The 26,295-nt window shown below is 39.8% G+C and overlaps 1 protein-coding gene across 3 annotated transcripts in view; it reads left to right on the forward strand.

The window, feature by feature from the left end:
* The window catches only part of SYNE2 (spectrin repeat containing nuclear envelope protein 2), a 257,014-nt gene that overhangs the window by 123,149 nt on the left and 107,570 nt on the right, over positions 1-26,295 (forward strand). For all 3 annotated transcript variants that reach the window (XM_075843762.1, XM_075843764.1, XM_075843763.1), the window contains exons 44-59: positions 255-405; positions 2,522-2,743; positions 3,708-3,860; positions 5,024-5,262; positions 6,751-8,821; positions 9,503-9,825; positions 10,818-10,962; positions 12,239-12,451; positions 13,522-13,781; positions 16,362-16,530; positions 19,267-19,413; positions 20,926-21,066; positions 21,145-21,327; positions 22,743-22,880; positions 23,838-24,023; positions 25,286-25,408. In XM_075843762.1, coding sequence (XP_075699877.1) covers positions 255-405; positions 2,522-2,743; positions 3,708-3,860; positions 5,024-5,262; positions 6,751-8,821; positions 9,503-9,825; positions 10,818-10,962; positions 12,239-12,451; positions 13,522-13,781; positions 16,362-16,530; positions 19,267-19,413; positions 20,926-21,066; positions 21,145-21,327; positions 22,743-22,880; positions 23,838-24,023; positions 25,286-25,408 — 4,864 coding nt within the window. The remainder of the gene's footprint in view (positions 1-254; positions 406-2,521; positions 2,744-3,707; positions 3,861-5,023; positions 5,263-6,750; positions 8,822-9,502; positions 9,826-10,817; positions 10,963-12,238; positions 12,452-13,521; positions 13,782-16,361; positions 16,531-19,266; positions 19,414-20,925; positions 21,067-21,144; positions 21,328-22,742; positions 22,881-23,837; positions 24,024-25,285; positions 25,409-26,295) is intronic.

A 26,295-nucleotide genomic window follows, 5' to 3' on the forward strand; every position in this document is an offset into this window, starting at 1 on the left:
AGATACAGGGATGTGTGGCCTTGTCAACCCCATTAAGCTTGCTTACCAATAGCCCCCGTACCCAGTTGGCTCTGTCATCTGCCCGATTTATCTGGTGCTGACACCAGTCCTGACATCAATAGTTTTGTTTTAATTGATTTGATTATAATTATTTCAATACTGTTTTTCAATTTTATTTTCTATTTTATCTATTATTTTTCTTTTGCGGTCTGTCAAGTCGCTGGCAATTTACAATTTACAGTTTTTTTCAATAGACAACCGGAGACCTCGGTAATCGACTTGACAGTCAGCGACAATGACTCCCTTCACGTCTCAGGTCTGATAACCACAGTGGAGGAAAGACTTAGAAGGGCTGAAACACTCACAGACGATGGGGAAAAGCTTGTCATTTTAGATGAGGTTCAGGTAAGAATTCTTCTTATGCCGCCTCAACTCTCCTGGCTGCGTATGCCAATGTCAGTGCCAGTCTATAATTAGCGGTAGTTATATGTTTAAATTTGACCTTTACTTTCTTTTTGGCTTCTTTCGATTTACATTTAATATTGGGGTGAAAAATGTCCAGTTTCCTTAAACACTTTACTTTCCATAAATGTCAGGAGATGTTTAGATTTTGTCACATATGAAACGTTGACGCATGAATTTAAATGATGCAGATGAGTGATCGGTTATTCTTCATTGATATTTAATCGTTGCGTTGTATTTTATTTTTGTATTTTTACAGCTTTGCAGTGGTATAAATCAATGTGATCTAATAAAAAAAAAAAAGATTATATGAAATATGAATGTCCAATATTGATTGTTTAGCATGCTCTATAGATGTAATATCGGCACATTGAATTATCATGTTGAAAGGGTAGTGACTACTTTAAGCTGCATTGTGGCCACTGGTAGCTGGGATCCCAGAGCAGGACCTTATCCCCATTTTCAGCAGAGGTAGCAAAAGTCACATCTTGATTCGGGGCTTTGCTATACAGTAGGTGGTGCAGAGGTATTAGTCGCTTCTGGATCTTTGTGCCAGATGGGGACCCAAGGTCCCATCTGCCACATAAAAAGTCAACCACATGGTAGGTGTTGTTACACATGTTGCATTAGCTTAAATGGACATTAACGTTACAAACAACTTATGCTAATCTAATAGTAACAGTATATAGACTCCAAACAAATTTGTAACACGGGCTGAGAACTGTTTAAACCACAACTGTCCCCCCATATCATCTAGGCAGCTCCATGATAATGCATATACCACAAAGAGACAAATAAGAGCCTTTAACGCCAATGTATATAATATAAAAGGTTAAATCTTTATTATACAAACAGTGTACATACTAAAATAGCACAAAGAAGAACTCTAGTAAAAAAGCGGAGACCGCACCAAGTGTTATAACTACCAATTAACCAAGGGTAGCTGCATACAGATTAGAATGAGTATCAGATTCAAATTTAAGTATACCAATAATACACCATTAGTTCAGAGGTAAGAAAGGGAGAGCAATGTCTCCATAAATAACTGGTTTGAGTGAAAGAAGGGTGCAATATATATCGTACTGGATGGTAGTTGAATCACACAAAAATGACTAAGATGCAGACTTACCCATAGATGGGATGAAGTGGTATGAAAAGAGAGGTGTCCGCTCCGCAACATAGACCCCGACGCGCGTTTCGCCATGTAGTGCTTCCTCAGGGGGATGTAGGTCTCCGCTTTTTTACTAGAGTTCTTCTTTGTGCTATTTTAGTATGTACACTGTTTGTATAATAAAGATTTAACCTTTTATATTATATACATTGGCGTTAAAGGCTCTTATTTGTTTAATCTAATAGTAAACCTGATTTATAGAGCAAATTTGTTAGTTACTTACTGTTAAAAATTTTGTTGTTTTTTCCATGGAAATTCTGTGTGAAGTTACTGCCACTAGGTGTCTCACCTCCTGTAATCTGCTGTCCACCCCTGTTGACAAGCAAAATCAGTCCCTAGTTAGAGCAGAATTGACAGACTGCAGGATGTGGAGGGGTGTCACTTCACTGCCTGCCAATACAAGTCTATGGAGAAGGGAGGGTGAGGAGAGAGAGAGAGATAGAGAGAGAGAGGGAGGGTAAGTGAGTCTGCAAAAGACAAGATGCATACAAGTCTATGAATAGGGGAAGGGTAAGCAGGAGCAGATAGAGAGAGTGTCAGACACGTTGCCCATAGAAGTCTATGGAGAGGGGAGAGTTGAGCAAGAGGAGGAAGCAGGAGCAGAGTGAGAAAGACACAGACATTCTGGTAAGATTTCTATGCCACCCACTCCAGTGATGGATTCTCAGCTACGCTGCTCATTACTACTGTCAATGGTGATGCAAATGGAAGCTAAGGTTTCCGTTTGCCTTTCCGTTGAGGGGTTAACCCGACGGAAACCTCAGACGGAACCCCTCAACGGGAGGGCAACACTGGTGTGAACAGGCCCGTATTTAGACGTAGTTGTTGTTGTATTTGTATATCACTCACTTACTACTTACTTATTACTTACTACTATTCACCAAACAGGATATTGAATTACTCAGTGACCAGCAAATTTCAGTTCAGGAGGTCCCAGCATCACAGGCTGATGGTTTCCAAACAGAATCTGAAACGTTGTCTAAGGAGCTTCAGCCTCATTATGCAGCTCACCAGCAGGAGGCGCTAGAGATTTTCATCCAAATTTCAAAGATTTTGGGAGAGGAGCTGGTGCAAGTAAAACCACTGGAAAAGCTTGCAAGCAAAATTAAGGTAATTCACACACTATATACATATATATATATATATATATATGTAGGTTTTGCATTGGGACCGAGGAGCTTCAAATTATAACCCCCGGACCTGAATGCAAAACCTATAAAAGGGCATGTGCCATTTATAGTACTACCGTCTTATTATGGGGCAGGGGGCCTTCAGGCCTGTATAATAATGGGCCATCCTTGTTATAGCTTCCTTAAAGAAATATCCTGGGCAAGTATATGACAAGTACCGTATATGCTGTTTTGGTAGTTCTCCTATTGAGATCTACCACTAAGACTGCCCCGCTTATTCTAATACTAGTCCAGTAGGGTTCAACCTCTACTAGATGTACCATGACCTGGATAAAATGAAAACCTATATGACTACAGCAACAACATTCTATGCGGATCCGTATTAGAAGTTTTCATGGGTCATTAGAGAATACATGCCATCTTTTCAACTTTTATATTGTTACGAAAATCTCAGATTTATAAAATGACCCTTCCTACATAACATACTTCCTTCTGTTTTTAACTCGTAAGCTGCCAAAGATGGGACTGAGTAAGTAGTATTAGTGGAGGCGTCATCACTTTCCTTAATATATTCCATGCAGCATGTCTATTCGTTTCAATACTGCCTGTTTCAACAATTTTGCAAATAATATCCCATCACTTCTAAGCTGATTGATCTGAAAATGAGAGTCTAAAAATACATTTCTAACCTTTATATTGTGAATGGTTACTTTTTTTTTTTCATTCTTCACTTTTGATAGAATGTTGTATCCAATACTCAAAATATAGATATATGTAACTTTTAGAAATTATTAAATTAATTGATTAAAAAAAATTGCTTATGGTTTTCCAGTGGGTGATTTCATATCATACATTCCATCACCAACTATTATTTGTTTGGACAATGGGATTAGACGTGTTTTCCATTTTTATTCCCATTTGAATAGTATTGTCTTGTTTTGCAGCTCGGTTATATTGGGAAAGATAAGAAAATGCAGCCTGAAAAAAGCCCACAAGCCTTATACATGGAAGAACTGAAGAAGAACATCAAAAAGTTGTCAACAGAACCAATCAGAATAGATGTGAAGGAATTAGACCAAGAGATTGCAGAGATAGAGGTAAAGACTGCTCATACTATAGCATTGTAGGTCACAGGCAGGATAGGCTGACCTCACCAAAAGTAACGCTGGCCATACACATTCGATTTATGTCTGCCGTATATAAAAGATCAGCGGCCGATTTAATCTATATGGGGGCCACCTGACAGTCTCTCTGTTATCAGAGACTGTTGAATTTTTATATGCTTTATCATTTGTTCCCCCGTGAGATAATCCACTGCTGGGAGGTATCGATCAATGGCTTATTCGCACAGCTGATCCTAGTTTTTGTGGGGAGTCGGAAGAGATATGTAGATGTTGGCCAAACAAGCAAACCGACCGCTGTCTACTGTGTATGGCTGGCATAAAGTCTATGTTAGATAAGCAGTTGAACTATTATGATATGTACTAGGGCTGATTTATTTTTAGTACATATTCAGTTGTACTAGTTTTGTTCATTATGAAAGATTAAAATTGGTAGAATTGTAACAATAATTTGTAGTTGTAAATGGCCCATTCTGGCTTGTAGAGGTGGGTCCGTGCGAGGAATCCCCCTTCATGAGACAATCCCTTTAAAGATTATCATTAACAATGGAAACATTTTTGGATTTTTAATTGGCCGTTTTTTTTTTTACAATCAAATCCAACAAAAGGGTCCTAAGAAAACTAAATATAGCTGGCTCCCATGTGCCCTACAAACTTTCTAAATTCTTGTCCTTCTTTCCCATCTCCAACTTGGGGGGAGTGCCATTTCACTTTTTGCCCTCAAATGATAGAAAAGCTACAATCACCCCTATCTATAGAATTTTTCCTCTATCAATACACCAAAGGCGCCCATACACATTAGATTAATGTCAGCCTAACCCACAGATTTCGGCGGCACCAACTATCTAATGTTTATAGCCTCCCAACTCTTCCCCGACAGATAATGGAAGGATTTTGAATTTCAATGCTCGATCCTTTAGTTCTCAGGGGAGATAAGTCGCCACTAGAGGTGTCTTCCCCATTTAAAACACATGCACACTCACCTGAACCAAGCATGCATGTGTATGTGCAGTCCATTAGGAATAGCTGTCGGTCGAACGATCATTCTGCCGACAGCTACTGAAAGTGTATGACCACCTTAAGTGTCCTTTGATAAGAATTTAATCAATTACACTATTTTCTTGTTATTGCCTTTTTAGAAACTTTATAATGACATCTCAGAACTACAAGGTCCATGGTTTCAATTGGAAACACAAGATCAGAATGTCCAAAATTCAGAGGTCTTATCATCAGACCATGAATATATTACGAAGAAACTGGTGGCGCTAAAAACTGAAAAGCAAAAACTGCGTCAAGAGTTTATGAACTTCCTGAATGCTCTAAGTGCAGCCAGATTATCATACCAAATGTTGTCCAAAGAGAAGGAAAATCTCAAAATGTAAGCAACAGAATCCTAGTTTATTAGATAGTTGTATGTATGTATGTGTGTATATATAGAGAGCAGTGATTAAGGGACAGAACTTTGCCTGCACATTTTATTTTCATTCCATGTGAAATATGTAGATAACTGAGGTGGGATGAAATGTATGGGCAGTACCGTAATTTTTATCTTAAAGGCTATGTACACCTTTGAATGGAATTTTTTTTTTTTTATTAAATGAAGTGTTTTGTGTTTCTTTTAATTGACTTTTTTATTTATTTTTTAAATAGCTTTTTACTATATAGCTTTTACGTATCCTGTATACATAGAAGCTGTTTTGTTCTCTCTCAGCCGATTCCGTCAATTCATCTGAACTGACGGCTCGGCTGAGAGCGGGTCCAGTGTGTCTCTGGCGCACAGGATCCACCTAGTATCGATCACGTCTAAGTTATGAATTTAGATGTGATCGATATAATGTGGATCCCGTGTTTGAGAGACACACAGGACCCACTTTCAGCCAAGCCATCAGTTCAGCTGAATTGACGGAATCGGCTGAGAGAGAACAATACAGCTTCTATGTATACAGGATACATAAAAGTTGTATTCTAAAAAGTAACATATTTTTATAATCAAAGTCAATTCAAAAAGTGGTTAAAAACACAAAATACATTGATTTTAATTTTAAAAATAAAGTTCATTCAAAGTTGTACATAGTCTATAAAACCAAAAAGAAGAAACACAAAGTGTTATGTGCCAAATGAGCAGTAAGCACCAAAGGTTCTTTGTATAGGTTAAGGCTAGGACTATATGGCAACATGTGTCTTATGATGGAAATTTATACTATGTGACATAGAGGCAAAACCAAGGCATTGCCCTGCATCCTTCTATAAACCAATGCAATTGGTTTCCCAACTTCATTTTGGACAACTCAATACAATGGAAGGGTTCTTCTTAGAATGTAGTGACATTACATGCTGCCTAGGCAACCTATAATGGTTAGGTGGATTTACCATAGTAGCTTATTGAAATGTTTATTAACCTGGCTGCTTGAAACTCCCCACGTGCAGGCATATCCTATGTGCATTTTGTGCACAGGGGCCCCCGGAGGTAAGGTGCCACCTTAAAAGCAGCTTCCTACTGTCTATTGGTGTCACGGCGCGGGGTGTGGACCCACTGGGCCTTACCACGTAGCAGGATAGCAGCTGGCCAACTAGGTACAAAACAATGTCTATAGTCCAGAATGGGTACCTGAGGCAATTTAGACAGTAGCGGAGACACAACTTGACTTTCACTGTAGATGGCTCAGTAGATGCAGCGGAAGACACAACTTGACTCTCACTGTAGATATCCTTAATCTTCCTTAATGTCTCAACTAAACAGTGGAGGAAGCTTATTTCATTTGAGTCCAATTACGCAGATTCAGTAAGAGAATGCCATATGTGTCTTTTTTAACAAAACCTTCTTTTTTTAGAGGTTTATTTGACTCTGGTCTTTTTTATATTCCAGGTCATCGAGTCACCAAAGTCATTTGGATAAATTGGGGAATTTCCTTTACAAACTAGCGCAAGAAAAAGAAACCTTGAAAGTGCTGAAAGATCAGCAGCCTAACATTGGAGGCTACGGGATATTATGCAAAGACATGGATGGTACAGATGTAGATGTCCGACAACTTGAAGAACTTTGGGAGCAAATTGAACTAAGCATTCATAGAGAACATGATCGACTCATGAAAGAAGCTGAGGAACTTCAATTCCTTAAGCAGAAGGTTGACCACCAGCAAGGTCTCATTCAAGTCCAACAAGAATTGCTTGACCAACCAACACCTTCTCCAGAAGACATAGTGAAAGCATCTTTACTTCTCTCTGCCGATGTAGAAGAAATCAAACAATTGTTCTCCTTATTAAGGAACGTTTGTGACTTGCAAATGAAGAGGTCTTGGGGGGCCAATGAACGTAAGAGTCTGGAGGGTTCATTGGATGACCTGGAAAATGCTTTGGAAAGTTTAGAAGAACGAGTGAAGGATCGACAGTTAACTCGGTGTCAAACACCAGATGTCTTGCTAGAACAATACCCGTTTCTAAAACCTTTATATGACTCTCATATTTGGATCAAAAAATTGCAAAATGAGATCTCATTTGATCAAGCTATTGCCCTTCTGCCAGGAGATGTAGAACAGCAGCTCACAACTTCCAAAAATGTGCACAAAGAAATTTTGGACAGGAAGTCTACTGTCAAGTCTGTTATTGAGGAGTCAAAACACATAACGCAAGGGATCGATCCAGCAGCATTCAAAGATATTTGCTCTTTTTTCCAACAATTGCAGGAATTATATGAGGAGCAAATTATACAATCAGTTGACCGATTACAAAAGCTAGAATCTGGGCTGGAAAAGAGGAAAGCACTTTTTTCAGAAATTGAAAAGCTGAAAGAATTACTGCACTGTCTAGAGAAAGAAGCAACTCCAGTCAAAAGAGGAATATTTACTGCGGCTGAGTTATGTGAACAGCTAAATTGTCTAAAGGCCAAGACTACAGAGTTGGAGGAAATTGAAGGTCTTGTCTTGACACTTCTCAGGAACAGCCAAAGCTATCATAGGGAACTTAAAATGTCTGAGCAGTTATATTTAAATGACATATTAAGAAGTCTTAAGTCCAAAACCAGAAGAATTCGGAGAGTAGAGGAAAATAAGTTTTTGCACACTGAAAAATTGCTAAGAATTTGTAACGAGTTTCAAGATAGAACAAATTCCCTTAGTCGGGAATTGAGCTCATTGCAGCCTATTGAACCCGAGATGCATGATGAGGCTGGAAAACAAGCCGGAGAAGGTTTTGAAAAGAAATTTCAAGTTTCCAAAAATGCCATCTCATCATCTCAAGTTCACTTGTCAGAGATATTGAGGTATAAGGACTTGTTTGAAGATAGTGGGCTTTACTGGGACGGTTTAACTGTTGATAATCTACAGAACAAATGTCTAAGTTTCTCAATGCATAGAAGTGGTCACTTTGGTCATTATGAACCTGTGAAAGAACGTTATCAAGAGCTTTTAGAAGAAGCCAAAGTAATGTGTTACTCAGTACAAAAAGATGTAGCCGCCAGAACTAATTTCGACATTATAGAGGCTCAAGTTGTATGTAAAAAAATAAAGAAAATAAGCGTATTAACTACTGAAGCTCTGAGCTTGTTACGCGAGAAACATGACCGCGAAGATGTTGTCCACAATGAAGAACCCACAATAAGAGCCCTAGCAAAAAATATGGATCGATTATACCAATCACTCAGCCAGTTGATAACTCGTTTTCACACAAAAGAAAAAAGTATTCAGTGTCGACTGGAACAAACTTTGTGTAATTTAAGGAAAATTCACCAAGATCTTTCGGAGCCATGTGTTGTTAATTTGGACGGCTATGAGATCCAAGAACAACTTCTAAGACTTGAAGCGCTCGATGAAATATGTAAATCTGAATTAGAAGCTTCAAGGGCCATTTCTTCTCAGACATCTACAGAGGAGCTCCTTGGCCAGCTTAATGAAATAGAGGACACTGGAAAACATGCCAAGAAGAGCATCACTCACCGTATTGTAAGTTCCAGTTGTTAAACAAGTTGTGTAGATGTGTGATTTTTATTACTATACCTACACATTTGTATGGTATGGAAAACTGTGGAGGGCAATATTGACATGGTCTATGGTGGGTTGCCTTCCTTTATGGTTATTCGAATAGCCTCCAATATGACATCATTGTTTTTTATACATTTTGTGAGCATGAACTAGTCGTTTTTATTTTCTTACTGTACCTATAGATTGTAAGCAATGTAAGACTGCGTAGGCCAGGACTGAGATAATCCATGGTGGTTTGCCTTTTGCTATGGTTACTCTAATAGTCTCCAACATATGACATCATTGTTTTATACATTTTGTATTCATGAACTACTAGTATTTCAAGATCCATGGTCTTTGTTATTTTTTCTTACTTACCTATAGATCATAAGAAAGGTAACACTACATAGGCCAGGACTGAGATGGTCCATGTTGGGTTGTCATCTTCTATGGTTACTTCCATAGCTTTCAACATATGACATCATTTGTTATTTTCTTTTTGTTTTTTTATGAAATTTGTGTGCATGAACTAGTAGTATTTCAAGACTACAGAGAAACGACTTATTTTGGATTATGCTACCAAAAAATCAGATTTCACTGAATTTATGTTCGATGGGCATGGTTTAAGAAAGTGCCACCTTAACTTTGGCTTTATTTTGACAGAATACCAATAAGAAGACCTTCAATGTCCTTCAAGATTTTCAGCAAACGGTTTCCAAACTGGCGAACTTTTTCAGACAGTATGAAGAAAAACTGCAAGAAAATCCAGTGGCTTTTAGTAATCGAGAGAACCAGATAGACCTCCTGAATTCACAGCAAGAAGAAATAAACATTGCTATGGAAGAAATCCATAATCTCATTAAACAGCTGAAATCCAATTGTAATCCGCATGATCAAGAGCAACTGGATGACCTTGTGAAGCAGATCACCAGCAAGAATCTGTTATTGAACGAGATGTTCGAAAGAAACCGCCCTGCATTAACTCGGTTAGTTTCTCCACCAGGATGCTATCCTTTGTTTATGTAGCGGAATCAAGGGTATACTACACATCATAGAGGCAGACCATTTTGCTTTGATGGGGCCCCCGGATAGAGGGGGCCCAGTCTATGAAAGGCCTCATCCCTTATGTTAATGGGTGGTGAGAACTTGTGCATGGATCTCCTCTTCACAGACCCTAGAACATTCGCAAACAAGGCTGTACAGAATTAATCCAAAGGCCACAATGGGTCAAGGGTCCATTTTAAATTTTGCTATGGGGTCTCTTTCCTCTATGTACGCCCCTGAGATGAATACAATTCATGTAATTTAGATTGTAGTGTTTGCCTTAAAAAAAATTAGCACCATAATAACCTCATTTTCCTTGATGCTGCTCTGTCCCTCAACACAAAAAAAGTATTCCAGGGAGCATCCATGTTTTTTCTCCTTCCTGGAAATTTTGGGAAAATGGGTGGCGCTCATTCTGCTTTGGAAGCCACTTGCAGTAGCAGAAACCTCCCCCCACTATGCATTCAAAAGTAAACTAGCTCTTCAAATTTTAGCTAAGCTGTGCCCCTTATCTGTTCTCCAGCTGATCATCGTGAAGCTCTGACGCAAATGGACGTTTATTTTTTACGAGGCTGTTTCAGGAGCTTGCCGGAGGTTTGGCAGGCTAGCAAACCGGAAAATATTGCACATAAGTTGTTTTCCAATTCCTTATTCAATTCTAGGTTTAGAGTCCATTTAAATAATCATTCAGAGTCTCTGCAACTTTATAAGCTGAAGAGAGAGTGTGCATGACCCCATTGCATCCTTTAGGTCATATATCCCCTCCCCCACATTGTAACACACTTGCATAATAAAATCTGATTCCAAAACGGCAGCTAATTCTCTCATGATAGGAGGACAAAGAAGGCAAATGATGGATTAAACAAATTTATCATACTGCAAAACGTATCCGTATGAATTTATACTGTTCAACTTTTTCATTCTTATTTTCTAGTTACTATGAAAAGAACCTCCTGTTCAAAAGTAATAAGCAGAAAATTTGCAAGAATCTGGAAGAGGTGGAAACCATAATCCGAGATTCCTTCTCTCAGAAGCCAACATCTTATAAAGCTGCTTTGGCCCAATGGGAGAAAAGCAAGGCAAGTTCAATACCAAAGTCCTTGATTATTACGTTTTTGAAAATTTTTGTTTTCAGGGGCGAACTTACTGTCAAAATAATACAATTTATGATCTGTCGAAATTTTGATATATAGGGGTCCAGGCGCTGGCAATTCCTCTGATCTTGAGAATGGGCCAGTGCTGACCATCGTTGGAGAAATGTCGGCACTTGTGCTGTTTATCACTATTGAAAACAATGTTATGGAAACTCCTAGTACTGTAGACTGTTGGGTTATGCGTGGGAATATGTATATTGATTTTTTTTTTTTCTAGATTGATTTCTCTTTCTTTGTATTATGTTTTCTGATTGAATGGTATGTAATTGAAGAAAATAATCAAAATAAATTCTAAAAAAACAAAAAAAAACTCAAAGATGGCAGACCCTGAAATTAGTTTTATGTAAGACAGAAATTTTACTAAGAAGTTATGAATTAATTTTAAAGAAAGTAAGAATAATTAGGAGGACTAACTGGCCAATGGCAATCTAATATCTATATTCTTTCCTAATCAATTACAATCTTTGACCACTGGGTGGCAATGAATTATGATCTAGATTCTAGATCATGAAACATTGCCACCCAGTGGTCAAAAATAGGTGACTATATCCAGTATTGTAATACTATGATAACTATATAATGACCGTTAAATAAGTTTTGTTTTTTTTAGTATCTTTATTGTAATAAAAAAATTAATGTAGACTTCCGGTTTAGGCCTTAAAAATATATATATAATTCAGGACCTATGGGAAATGTTAACCTGCTTTTGGTTTTCTTCAGTGCTCGCTCTTTTGTAGATTTTCTCTATTAGAACACAGCTATAACCAGTGACTACAGTTTAGTTGCATTGTCTAGTGTGAGTCTATGGTAGTCTGAAATCCTCCTCCTGAAGCTTAGGCTTCCACTCTGTCCATCCACCACACTCCTTCATTGCTTTCATCCACATACTTTCCCCAGCCATAGTTGAACTTGATGGACATATATCTGTCTGCAAAATTACTAACTATGTAAAAACTGCAGCTCTGCCTATTCTGATTGGCTGCTGTGTGTATGCACAAGCCCACCAAGAAGTTAGTGCTTATTTCCTTTTACAGCAAGCATATAAGGATAATACATTGCAACATATTTCCCGGATTTCTCGAGATCCCCTATAAATCTAATTAATAATTGGTTGTTGTGACAGTATGAAGCCACGGTTATGCCTATAACCCTTCTCGTTCACATATTTACACTGTGATAACCATTTCTGTGTGTTTCTCAGAGCATGGTGACAAAAGTAAACTCGTATGAAGAGGACTTGCTGCAACTCAAGCAGGCCGCAAGAGACCTGACTGCTGTCAGCGGTGACGTCTTGCTGTCTGACAAAGCGGCGGCTTCATTATGGGACAGATGGCTATATCTCCTCGGTGTCTGCAGAGACGCAGAAATCTACTGTGATGAATTGAAGCAAGAGTGGAAATTAATCAGTGAACTGGTAACTGCACATATTATATTGTTAATATCTCCCAAATGAGTATAATCATATCATAATGATAAATTAAGATCTAGTATTTATATAATAACATTCCTGTAATCCATCATCCAATAATCCAGAAAATCTGTTAATCCGGCACTTGATTGCTGCACAGAACTAATACATTGTGGGGATGAAAAAGACTGAGCAGAGGATCTAGGCGTTTTAGATACGGTTCTATGTCCAGCGGCATACATAGAAGACAAGGGGCCCCATAGCAATGATGAAAAGTTGCCCCCTTCAGGTTATGCTTGACTTTACCATAATCCGACCACCTGCAATAGGAGACCCTGGTGCCCCTCAGCCCGTTCTGTATGTTTTTCATTTTGTTTACTAACATTGCGTCACCTGTGAAGATCACATCCCTGTGCAAGTTCTTACCACCGTACCCTCTTTGCGGGTGGAATAGCAGCTGCATTGGCTGCCTCTAGGGGTACGTGCACCCTTGTCTGTGACATTTTGATCATCCAAAATATTTGATAATCTGACATCTATCTGGTCCCATTAATGGTAAAGGAATTTTACCGTATGTGTATCTGTAGGTAATTGATAACCGGGTCAGTTTACAGAAATGTAAAAATAGAAACTCTATAACAGAAAACAAAAGGGATTTTAATTCAAATATATTTTGTTCACTAAATTATAATCATTTATATAATCTTATAAAAACATAATATTACTGCAGCTCAGCCCATTCAAGTGAACAGTACGGAGCTGTAGTACCAGGCACGGCCACAACCGTATGAACGGCACTGTGCCTGAATAAACAACGAAGGGACCACTGCCCTTTTGTTCTAATTGGTGGGCTTCCTAGGGATCAAACCCCCACATACATTGATAGGCCGTCAATTAAAAGTCCTGGAAAAAAATCCTTTATATTCTTTTATTTTTTTACCTATAATCTGTAATACATCATAATCCGGCATCATGCCACAGAATTGGACGCTTACTGCAGTGACTGAAAACGAAAATGATCAGACTGATTACAAAGCACCAGATTATAGACTTTCCGTGACAATCTTGTCTTACAGATGGAACGGGAGGTGATCCTTCTGGATAACATCCAAGAAGTAGTTCTGGAAAAACCTGAGAAGAATCAGAAAACTGCACAACTCCTGAACTCCGTCACTGAAATCTGCCGTTTTGAGGAGAATGTGAAAATGCAGCAGCTGCAGCTGTCACTCTTAATTCGTCGCCTCCAGAATATTTTAGTAAAACCAGAGGTCGACCTGGAGACAGAGATTGCTACAGTGATGAAGGAAATCAATTCAATGGAAGACAAGTGTGAAAAGTAAGATTATGATTGTTACTTCTAGACAGCGGTGTAGCCATGGAGGGTGCGAAAGTTTTCCCAACAATCAGCCATTATGATCTATCCATAGGACAGGTGATAAATGTTAGATTTTTGGGGGCTCTGCAGCTCAGCCCCCCACTATTCACCAGTGCAGGGGTCCTGAGTCAGCAGTGTGGAGGAATTTGTATGGAGCAACTGTCGCTCATGTGCCGCCGCTTCATATATCTCTATGGAAATTATAGAAATAGCCAAGTGAGATATCTTAAAGGGGTTGTCCCAGAAAACACATGTATCCCCTATCCACAGGATAGGAGATAAATGTGTGATCGTTGGGGGTCCGACAGCTGGGACCCCCAGTGATCAAAAGAACGGGGGACCGAAAGTCCCCTGAAGTGCTCCATGAGAATGGAGTGCTTGTGCGCATGCCTAACCAGAGCTCCATTCAATTCTATGGGACATCCGGGACCGCTGTCTCTGGCAGGTCGAGCATTCGCACAAGTGCTCCATTCTCATGGAGGACTTCGGGGGACTTTGGGTCTCCCCGTTCTCCTTATCGCTGGGTGCCCTGGCAGTCGGACCCCCAGCGATCACACATGTGTTTTGTGGGATAACCCCATTAAGGGACCCAGGAGCTTCAAGCTGCATCTCCGATTATAAATCCTATACACCTAATGATCATGTCAGACACCTTATTAGTAATGAATCATACTTTAAGGCCAAAAAGGGGTATGGATGTCTTTCATGATCAAGGAAACAATCATGGGATCTGGCGCCACTAATGAGCCCCCCCGACTCCAGACTATAAGACGTACACACTTATTAGCAAGTGCATTTTAAAGTGCAAAAAATCTGGTAATATTACAAGTTATGGGTACTAGATTGCTGGAGATGGGTTGTAGATCTAGAATTTTTTTCTGTCATATTTGTAGTCAGGAAGAATTTTTTACCCCTAGGATGAGGAAAAATGGCTCCTGCCTCAAATCGGTTGTTATGCCTTCGTCTGGATGAACATTGCAGGAAAACGGGCAAAACAAAATATAAATTTTTCAACATAGCTATGGTAAAAAAAAATCCAAAGGAGCGCTATAGCTTCAGTGGGCAGCATGCAGCTCCCGGGGACCAGTGCAAATGCTAAATTTTGACCTGTATCCTAAGCACTAATGATATCACCTACTGATGTCCAATATGTTCTTATATGTGGTTATCGAGAGTATGGGCCCCCATCTGGGCAACGTCTGCAATCCCTGTTTCTACACACACTACCGTATAATTTATATAAAAATGACAAAACCTATAAAATTCTTACAATTTTCCATTGATTCTATATAAAAAATTAGGTCCTCGAGTGCTGATCTGTGGGTTGGCGACAGCGGAGGGGATTGCTTCACCATACAAATGTTTGTGAGAACTGGATGGAATATTGAACAATGAAATATTTAGCCAGGCTCATGTACTCCGGACCTATTCATGACCTAAAATGAAAGATATTTTGGGTTACAGTGTTTTCAATATTATCCAACATTACCTGCTAGACTCTAAATTGGGCTCTTCACATAATTGTATCAGTCTCTTGTGTACCGATTTACAGACATAAACATCCTGTTACTAGAGACTTTTGAACTATAGTATCCAAAACAACAGACACAAAAAACATCATTTTCATAATGACACTTTATATAAAATATCATCGAGTCAATGGGAAGGTTAAAGGCAACCTGTCTCCAAAATAGGATCCCTCTAGATCAGGGCCAGTTTTAGGGGGTGGCAAACTGGACAGCTGCCCAGTGCACCCATTTCTTAGGGGCTCCCAACTTTGGGAAATCTATTATCAAACTAAAAACTCCAATATTATTAAGAAGTGTATGGTGGTATTATTTTGGGCCTTAAAGGCTATGTAAACCTTAAAATACTTTACTTTAAATGCTGTATCTGATGCTGAAACCTGAATCCGTCAGGTCAGCAGGACTGACGGCTTCGGTGACAGCGGGTTCTGCGTGTCTCTGACCATCCTGCGTGTCTCTGTTATGACCTTAGAGGTGATCGATAACAGGTGCATTCTGTGTGTCAGAGGCACGCAGGACCCGCTGTCACCAAAGCCGTCCGTCCTGGTTTCAGCGTAAGATACAGCTTCTATGTATCCAGGATCTAATAAAAAGTAAAAAAATAATTTTAATACAAACAAATTACAAAGTTGAACTAAACAATAAAAATTTGCATAGCCTTTAATTGTAGCAAAAAATACGTGAAAAAAAACGTTTAAGATGGCAAGAGGTCTCTACTTTGCTTGTTGCCAAGGGCTCCATTTTCATAAAAACCCGCCCTGATTTAGATCATTGGTTTTCAACCTGTGGCTCTTCAGCTGTGTTGAAACTACAACTCCCAGCATGCCTTGACAGCCGCTGGCCACATAAGCCACTTATAATGTGAGCATGGGTTATGAACTAAAAATCATTGGCCCCATCACTAAGTAAAAAATGAAAGTTCAGGTATCCGAACCCACTGTAGCGTGGACTATGGTAAAATCCCTCAATACACACACAGATGTTGACTGATCCTGTGATATTTTTTATCAATTAGACTGCTACTAAAATCTGAAAAATATAAGCAAGCAATTCACGCAGAACTTGAGGACCGAGAAGATTTGAAGGGCGATTTCTCTGCTGTGAAACAATCCCTTCTGCAAGTGTCTTCTAAACTGGAGAACCTGGAGCCAGCGGACCCGGAAGCCACCAGAGCATCATTGCAGGTGGGAACTTCTGTAGGAGACATTACTTGGGGAAGGATCCCATGGAGAAAAAAAGTTTTATATAACAATGAATTGTTGAGAGTGGCCCGGGCCCCTTACTAACCACTATAGCTATGACACACTTAATTTGGGTTAATGAAATTCATTTGAGTGCTCTAACTGACCAAGAAGCTGTGGGCCTGCTCTGGCCGTGGACCCTCGGGCAGTGCCCTAATGCCCGAAAGGTTAATCCACCCCTGGTTGTATGATTTAACATCTTCTCCTCTATAAATGTTCTTCCATAAGTGTCTGCAATCTAATAGATGGGGTTGGTCCTAATCAATTGTGCTGGATAGAGCTTCAGTAGCTATAGATCACACCAATGGAGGTCATCGTGCATGGCAGGGAAGTCTTTAATAAAGGGTTGATAGAACTGTACGACCTCCTTAAATAGGACATGTTCATATAATTAAATTATTCATATCACCCAGAATTCTTAGAGTCCTGGATGGCAAATCTGCCTATTTATGTAGCAATAACCTTAATTGCTATATAGAAGAAACAGAGGAAAATACAAAGACTTACAAATGACTATGGGCCAGATAATGAATAAAGATAATACATTGTCTGGTGATTTCAATTTATGGATATAATCAAACAAGAAAGCTAAAAAAAAAATAGCAATGTGTTTAGAAAAGTCTGCAGGGGAGCATGTGCAAACAAACACTGTCATCTGGAAGTTGCAACTTCTTAAAGGAGTTGTCTACAGTCCATTTTTGTTTAAAACGCTCCTCTATCTCAAGGCATCCCGCTGTAGGGAACCCCGGCAATCAACTGTAATCTGTGGAAGTACCTGGCAGTAAGTGTTTAATTCCCCTGCAGTGCCACCACAGGTGAAATAAAGCATTACACAGTTCTCATTGAAATCAAATAACTCTCAGTGCAGTATATGGATAAACCGAGTCTTCTAGTGCCAAAGATACTCTTTGTAGCTGCTCTACACAGAATTTCTTAAAGGGGTTATCCACTTTTGACAATCTTTTTAGATTGATCACAAAGTGTCCTCCTGCGATCAGCAGTAGTATGTCAAGGAAACCTGCCAGTAAGTATTTAGTTTCCCTGCATCGCCACCACAGGTGAAATTAAACATTACACAGTTCTCTTTCGAAACAATGGCTTGTCTGTGTAGTGCAGGACAGGACAGGTCCTCCAGAACAAGATATGTTCTTTATAAGCGCTCTCCACTCTGGCCAAGAGATGAGGACCCTGAAAGGAGTAACCCCTTCCCCTCTATTAATCAGAATTCCCTAATAGGGTATATGGAAATTAGTTTTCGAAGTTAAACAACCTCCTAACTTTTCAAGAAGGTAACATGAAACCTCTCCAGTTTTCACAAGACTGAGGGTATGTTCACACGCTAGCTGTCATTTACGGCTGAAATGACAGCCTGTTTTCAGAAGAAAACAGCTGCGTCGTTTCAGCCGTAAATGCTTCTCCTCGTAATATACGAGGCGTCTGTGACGCTCGTATATCTTGAGCTGCTCTTCATTGAGTTCAATGAAGAACGGCTCAAATTACGTGGCAAAGAAGTGCCCTGCATATAATGTATATAAGTGTCCTGCATATAATGTATATAAGTGTCCTGCACTTCTTTGCCGAGGCAGTCAATTTACGCGTCGTCGTTTGACAGCTGTCAAACGACGATGCGTAAATTACAGGTCGTCTGCACAATACGTCGGCAAACCCATTCAAATGAATGGGCAGATGTTTGCAGACGTATTGTAGCCCTATTTTCAGGCGTAAAACGAGGCATAATACGCCTCGTTTACGCCTGAAAATAGGTTGTGTGAACCCAGCCTAATAGTCAAGAAATCTCAGCAATTGACAGAGGTTTATTACAGTGAAGCCCTGACTGGCTTAAGTCCAAACCTTGTAGCCAGAGGTTTAGTGCGATGTTTCGGTCGTATATTAGACCTTCATCAGGCACCATAAGAAAGCCGTAAACTGCTACTAATTTACGCAGCGCCAACGACTGGATGAATCAGACACCAGGAGGTACAAGTGCCTGATGAAGGTCTAATATACGACCGAAACGTCGCAATAAACCTCTGGCTTCAATTTTTTATAAAATAAAACCGAAAGATTTGCTAAAATCATCACTTTGTGTGCCGAATATTTCTTTACTACGTAATTGGGTTGGGACCCTATTCGTGCACCTACCGGATCTTGTGCGCTCTGAACCACTACATACTTAAGTCCAAACCTGTTCAGCAGCAGCGCTCTACCTCTCCCAGCAAATCTTAATATTGAAATGACTCCGAAAGCTCCGCAAGAGAAATGTGAATATTTGTTTACAGCGGAGTATCGGCCGCTGGGGAATGGGCTTTGCAACAAGAGCACAGTCATCAGATTGTGTTTGCATCTTATCCATCCGAGCTTTTGCTTAAGTGTGCTTTCAGGAGAAGAAGACTCCCATTCTTCTCGGTGAAGAGAAGTCTCCTTCTAACAGTGCTCAGCTCTAGTGATCTGTATAATTATATGAAAGGTGACACGGCTGTCGCCAAGCTGCCGGCTTATTGGACCTCTATTGTGTTTATTCTTCTAAATGTCTTTTTTCTCAGACTTCCTCGCTCAACAAGTTTTAACGGGGGGGGGGGGTAACATTTCTATATTCTGCCCAATGTATTAGCAGGAATGTGTCACGCTGGTCAATATGGGGTATTTTACTAAACGTCAGATACGGTCTCTTCACTACAGGACATTCAGAGCTTGATTGATTCACAAAAGGAAACTGCTAAACTTGTAATGGAAAAAGTCGCCTCCCGATATGTAGAACACGTTCCGGCTGAACTTCTGTCACAGGTTGAGGAATGTCAGAAGTATTTGGAAGAGATGGAAGAGAAGGTAAAGTATCTCTGTGTGTGTAGGGGCGACTGTTTTCACGCAAGGGCTCTGAGCGGTTGCACATTTGTACTAGGCTTGTTCCCGATACACAAGGAAGGCGGCCATTTATAAAAATAAAATCAGTACAATATCCCTAGTGCTTAGAGAGTTAGTAGGCTTCACTGCTAGGACTAGTGGAGCAAACCATTTAATGGAGAAGGGGCAGACATTTTATATTTAAAGGGGTTGTCCTCAAATACATGTCACCCCAGTGATCAGCTTATTGCTACCAGTAGGACTTTGTAAACCGCCAGTGATGATCCGTTATTACATGGAGAAGCTAAGGGCAGCCATACGTTTCCCCTGAGGGAGTCCCTGTAGAGGCAATGTAGCATTACACCACTACCATGAAAATGAAGAGGCAACCATGTTATACATGGACTCGTACAGTCTTCCAGAGTGGGAATTTCTTTTTCTAGTGACTCTCTGTTCTGGCTAATATAGTGGACCCCGCTCTATAATGTCCATATGCCCTCAACCTTTGATCACTATTGGATATATAGTCTGTAAATGACTTCTCCTTAATGTCTCTTTATTATGCTTTTGTGTTTTCCGTTTTGTTTATTAACTCAATTTTATTCTGCAGTGTAGAAATAAATTCTATATAATGACACAGTCAACAAGCTGCTGTTGACAGATCTGTTATTCTCATGTGCCTCTTTTTTTTAACACAATGCTGTGAATGGGCTGTGCGTCTGACTAGCTCATTAACACCTTAATACCCCCTGCAGCCTGGTTTATTAATATATGAATGCTTAATCTAGGTATTCGGTATTTAGATATTAATCAGACTACTTGGCTATTCATATATACTCCATTAACATTTTAATACAAAGTGTGAGCGCTCAATGTGTTTACTTATCGAAACCCGATTCCATTAGCGTGGAACCCTTTATATACACTGTAGTTTAATTAATAGAATCCCTTTTAATATAACACTGTTGCAGGTCCTGTGGGGGCGGAGCATGACACAAGGATTCTTTCTTTGGTGCTCTTTGAATCACTGGGTCATGCTCCGCCCCCTCAGACCCTGCACTAGAAATAACACAGTGTGTCCATTTTGCCTGAAGTGACTCTTTAAGCTATACAATCCATAATGAGCCAGAGAAAAGTAAATGGAAATCGATAAGAAGGTCCATCAGCCTGTTTGGTGACTGTTTTCAATTTATTCTTGATAAACTACATGCAGTAAATTAAATGAAAAAAAGCTAACAAATACATAATAAAGCAATGACAGATTATCTATGATATATTATATATATATATATATTTTTTTTTTTATTATTTTTTTTTATATATGTGTGTGTGTGTGTATATATATATATATATATATATATATATTCTACATATGCACCTCTCATACATACATGATGACACGTCTCAAAGAAGTGAAGGTTGCCATGTAAGGTAATGTCTCAGAAACCAGAATTATAACTTAAAACTAAAAATGATCCTCTAATGATATATTTTTAGGTTAAAAACGAAGTTTTGCAGAGCTCTCCAGAGAACATAATGAACAGAAAGGTGAACGAGATAAAATCTGGTCTGCAAAGTATCGAAGTTCACTTAACAGAAAAAAGCCAAAATATCCTCCAAGCCAAAGAACTTCAGAAGGTGAGGACACAAAGCTTTTCTTGAGCGCAGAAGTAACACGAAGAACCATTTTACCATTGTGACCACTTTGTTTTATAGCAAATCTGGGATGAAGTGGATACGTGGCTCTCTAAACTGCACGCGCTGGAGGCCGAGGTTCAGGAGATGGCAGAGGAGGACCCCAGCCAGGTCCAAGCGTGGATGGATAAACTCATTGAACCATTGAGTCATTATCAGCAAGTCACACACCTTGTTGAACGCAGGACTGCAAATCTAAACAAGGTGAGTGCCACGGGCGTGCATGTCCCTTTATTTGTACTGTTGGTTCACAGCCGTCCGGTTATGCTTGCTCTACATTAGTATAAAGCACAACTCTCGCACACAATGTTTTCTGTTTGTTCTGCTATGAGGTAAAGCTGATATAGACCTATAAATAAACTCTGACTAAATATTAGTATTTGTGCCTTTAATAGTTCACTCTGTTGTAACCAAATGATCCTTGAAGGATTCAACCTGAAGTGCTGAGATCCATTGTCCTCTAGAGATGAATACAGTATCTATCTATCTATCTATCTATCTATCTATCTATCTATCATCTATCTATCTCATATCTATCTATCTTCTATCTATCTTCTATCTATCTATCTTCTATCTATCTTCTATCTCATATCTATATCTACACTCGCTAATATACATTCCGGCCCCCCGTCGTACTGATTATGAAATTTTCATAGATTTCTATAGCACTGGCGGGGGAGCGTCATCATGAAGGAAGACTGTGCAATTAGACTTCCGGTCCCCCGCCATCGCTATAAAAATCTATTAAAATCTCCTAATCAGCGCAATGGTTGACCGGAATGTATATTAGGGAGTGTACTCACATACTGCAGTTACTACACTGATAATAGTTTTTGGTCCCCACATAACGCCTTTAAAGTGCCGTTAAAACACGCACCAATCAACGAGACAGCTGGTTGATCGGCGCTCGTTCGCTCCTTTCACAAGCAGCAATGATCAGTAGTGTATTGGGACAATTGATAATTTACGATCGCTTGTCCCCATACGTTTCCATCATTACACAAGGAGGGGTACTGCCGACAACGATAAAATGTAATAAAGTTGAATAAACAAGCACATCACCCGATAAACTAGCGTTGGCTCGTTTTTTGGCTGATCGTTGCCCTGTTTTCACCTAAATGTTAGTTTGCCTGATCATTGGCCCGTGTAATAGGGCCTTAAAGTTCCCCTGCAGTGTCACAACTGACCATGGAAATTAAGCATTATACATGTGCTATTGAAATAAATGAGCTGTCCATGTAATACATGGACAAGCCGGGTTCTCCAGAGCGAGCAACACTCATTATAGCTGCTTTTCACCCTGGCTACGAAATGAGGGTCCTTAATGTATGACCCCCCTCTATTCGCTCATAATTCCCTAATAGGGCATTCAAAACTGGGTTTTCTTCACCAGACAACTTTATAATAGGTTTTTAAGTCGCTCCTACACTATTTTTTTGTATTGCGTTGGAAATAATGTCAGTGCCCTTCATAATTTTATACAAAAATTATTGTAGAATTTTAATTTTGTATGTCACGGAAAAATTGCAGCCGAATTTGGGGGTGTTATAATTTCTCTAGATTACCGGAGACTATAAATTTAGTCACCATTAACTAAAAAACTTTCTTTCTGCTGACAGGCGGCTAGTAAACTGGAAGAATATGAGGACACTCTGAAGAGCACGCAGTCCTGGATTCAAAACACGGACAACCTGATAAACCAAGAGATGAAGGATTGCTCTGCTAAAGTCCTGAATAAGCACGTTGTTGCACTAGAGGTCAGAAGACAAGACTTCTCTTAAGATTCAGATTCACATTTAATAAAATTATAATATTTATATATAAGTGTATCTAATAATATGGTCAAATTAAATTTTATTAATATCAATAATCCAGATGTCCTGCTGGACCAGAATGCTCTTGAACATGATGCTGCATTCCTTTGATACACAGCACCAATCCCACCTCCCCCACAGTAAACTGTAAATATCTTGGCAGTCTGTGGCCACCACTAGGGGGCCCAATGTGTATACATCTGTATTCGGCTCCTGTTGCCCATTTTGACTTGTAGGGGAGACAGGGAATCAATGCTCTGTATCAAATAACTAGAGCACTGGTTAAATATACTAAGAAAAGTTTTACAATCTAAGCTACAAGGTGCTAAATAGGATAGGATAGGTGATAAATATCTGATCTGTGGGAGTCTGCCCGCTGGGACCCCCACCTATCACGAAAAATGGGCTTACCTTGCCGTCCCGGGAGCCCCATAGGAATGGAGTGGTAGTGCAGTGCTCTGCCACCGCTCCATTTATTCCTTTGTGGCTTCCAGGAATGGCAAGGTAAGCCTATTTTCGTGATCGGTGGGGGTCCCAGCAGTTGGACCCCCACAATCAGATAGGATAAGTGATAATAATGATTATGGGAAAACCGCTTTAAGTAATTTTCCTGTGTGTTGTATATGTAATGCTGCTCTGGTCATGCCACATTGCTACAAACTACAAAGCCTAGATAGACATGTATTATCTAGAGATTAAATGAAAGCACATTATTTACTATACATGACAGCCTTTGTGGGGGCCTCTACCTCTTTATTTCCTTAGTGTTGATTATATAGCGCCAACATATGCGGTAGCGCTGTCCAGAGATTGTCCCCATTCACATTAGTCCCTGCTGTTCCCAATGGGATTCAGTCTGGTAGGGTTCCTGAAAATAATTTTTTGCTCCTCTCCGAACAGATTGCACTTGATGACTCTGAACAGAAACAACATCTCCTTGACTCCATCCATTTAGAGCTGAGTGAATTGGCTTTGATCTTCGAAACCGAGAGCATTGTGGAGCGTTTCAGTGATGTAAGAAGCAAAGTGTTGGATCTAAAGCAAAGAATCCTGAAAGTTCTTCCAGAAATCCAGCACATAGCACATGTAAGGCCTTCATCTTCTCTCCTGTTGTCACAATATCAGTCTAAGCCTATAAGTAATGACATATTGATAATACATTTACAAAAACCCAACCAGGTTGATGAAGTTCTGGTATATTGTGGTCGAGGTAATGGTTCTCCTGTCACAATCTTCATTTTTTTCAGGAATTGTATACAAGAAAGTGGTTATCTCCATATTTCAAGTGGGAAGACAATAGTTCTCCAATGTTTCTGCATTATATGCCTCTTCTCAATACTTAACATCTTGCTCAAGAGACCCAAATGCTTTGAAGTACATCCTATGGATCCTTGCACTACTCAATAATCAAAGTACTTTAAAGCTGGGCATACATATTAGATAAAAGTCATCGAAGCACGCTGATTTCTGCAGGGTTGGCCAACTATTTGGTATGCGGGGCTCCCGACTCTCTATCAATGGGTTAGAGAAGGATAAGGCATGTTGCATTTCAACATGCCAGACCCTTTCTTCCCACAGGAAATAGGCCACTACCAGAGAGGTCTGTCAGCCGAACTATCTGAAGACCGCTATCTCAAGTGTATGCCAGCTTAACTAAGGCCTAGTGCAGGGGTCAGCAACCTTGGGCACTTCTGCAGTTGAGAAACTACAACTCCCAGCATGCCCTGATGGCCAAAGGCTTTATTATTCCAGCCAAAGGTTTTTAGGGCAGGCTGGGTATTGCAGCTTCACAACAGCTGGAGTGCCGAAGGTAGCTGACACCTGGCCTAGTCTTTGCATAAAAGTGGTTGTCCCAACTGGAGAACTTCCGCTCTCACAGAGTTGGGGTGGCCATAATATATTTCCTATTCAAATGAATGGACAGCTATATAATACTACATTTTCCCGGCTGTAGCCGTGTAATGGGGAAATGTACAGCCGGCATCAGTTTCCAGCGACAATCAGTCGCCCCTTTAAAAATAATAATATATATTTTGAGGATAAGGCCCTGTTCACGTTTGCCTTCAGTTTGGTGTTTCCATTCATCTGTTCCGTCAGAGGAACGGAAAGACAAACGGAAAGTAACGTTTCCGTTTGCAATACCATTGATTTCAATGGTATTTTTTTCTTTCAGTTGGTTTTAGTTTGCGTCCGTTCCGCTAGGTTTCCGTTTTATCGACGGAAACAATAGCGCAGTACGCTACTTTCCGTTTGTCTTTCCGTTTCCTCTGATTCTTATATAATTGCTTTCATTATCCTAATTGCTTGTATAAATTATCTAGTTTTGCTCTGTTTTTCTTAATTTTTAGGAAGTGCTGTTTATAGAGGATGAGGTAAAAAACATGGAAAGGACCGTTAATAAAATAAAAAAGATTTTGACATCTAATGACATTGATGACATGACACCCAAAGATCACTATATACATGGACAGGTGAGATGTTTTTATATATATATATGTTTATATATTTAAACCCTATAAGCTGAATGAATTTATTAAAATAGATAAATATTTGAGGCACCTTGAAGCCTACATATGAGCGTGTGAAGAAGTAAGTTGTCCCATTAATACACTTAATAGCTGTCTCAAAAGTGCATACGATATATAAGAAATAATAGGGGAAATAAATATAAGTATTTCATTCAGAATTTGATTTATGATGAGCAAATCTTCAAGCTATGACAATATTAAAAAGGTTTTCTGGGAAATATATGTTGTCATATTCGACTTCACTTGAATGGAGCTTAGCTGTAGAACCAAGCATAGCCGCATGTACAGACAAACCACTGTGCCAGAACAAGCCCCCGGGACCCCCACCGATCACACTTTGATGGTTTATCCTAAGGATAGGCCATTAATGTAGTGTATACTCCCAGATAACCCCTTTAAGACTGGACATTAAATGGACACTAACTTTTCACACAACTTTTTCTAATCTTATAGTATGACTGATATAGATCAACTTGTAATTTCCTTACTGTTAACATGTAGTTGTTTTATCCATGCAAATTCTGCGTGAAGTTACTGCCACTAGGTGTCTCCCTTCCTATAATCTGCTGTCCACCCCCCCCTGTTGTCACGCAAAGTTTTTTCTGGTTACAGGGCAGAGGAGACAGACTGCAGGAAGTGTGTGTGTGGGGGGGGGGGTGTCTCTTCACTGCCTGCCTATACAAGTTTATGGAGAGGGGAGTGGGGAGCAGGGGGAGGGAGCAGAGAGATAGAGTCAGCAACGCACGCTGCATGTAAGTCTCGCTGCATGTAAGTCTATGGAGGGGGAGGGGTGAGCAGGGGGAGGAAGCAGGAGCAGAGCAAGAAAGACA

This window comes from Rhinoderma darwinii, chromosome 12 (assembly GCF_050947455.1).
Source record: "Rhinoderma darwinii isolate aRhiDar2 chromosome 12, aRhiDar2.hap1, whole genome shotgun sequence".
In the NCBI taxonomy this organism is placed as follows: domain Eukaryota; kingdom Metazoa; phylum Chordata; class Amphibia; order Anura; family Rhinodermatidae; genus Rhinoderma; species Rhinoderma darwinii.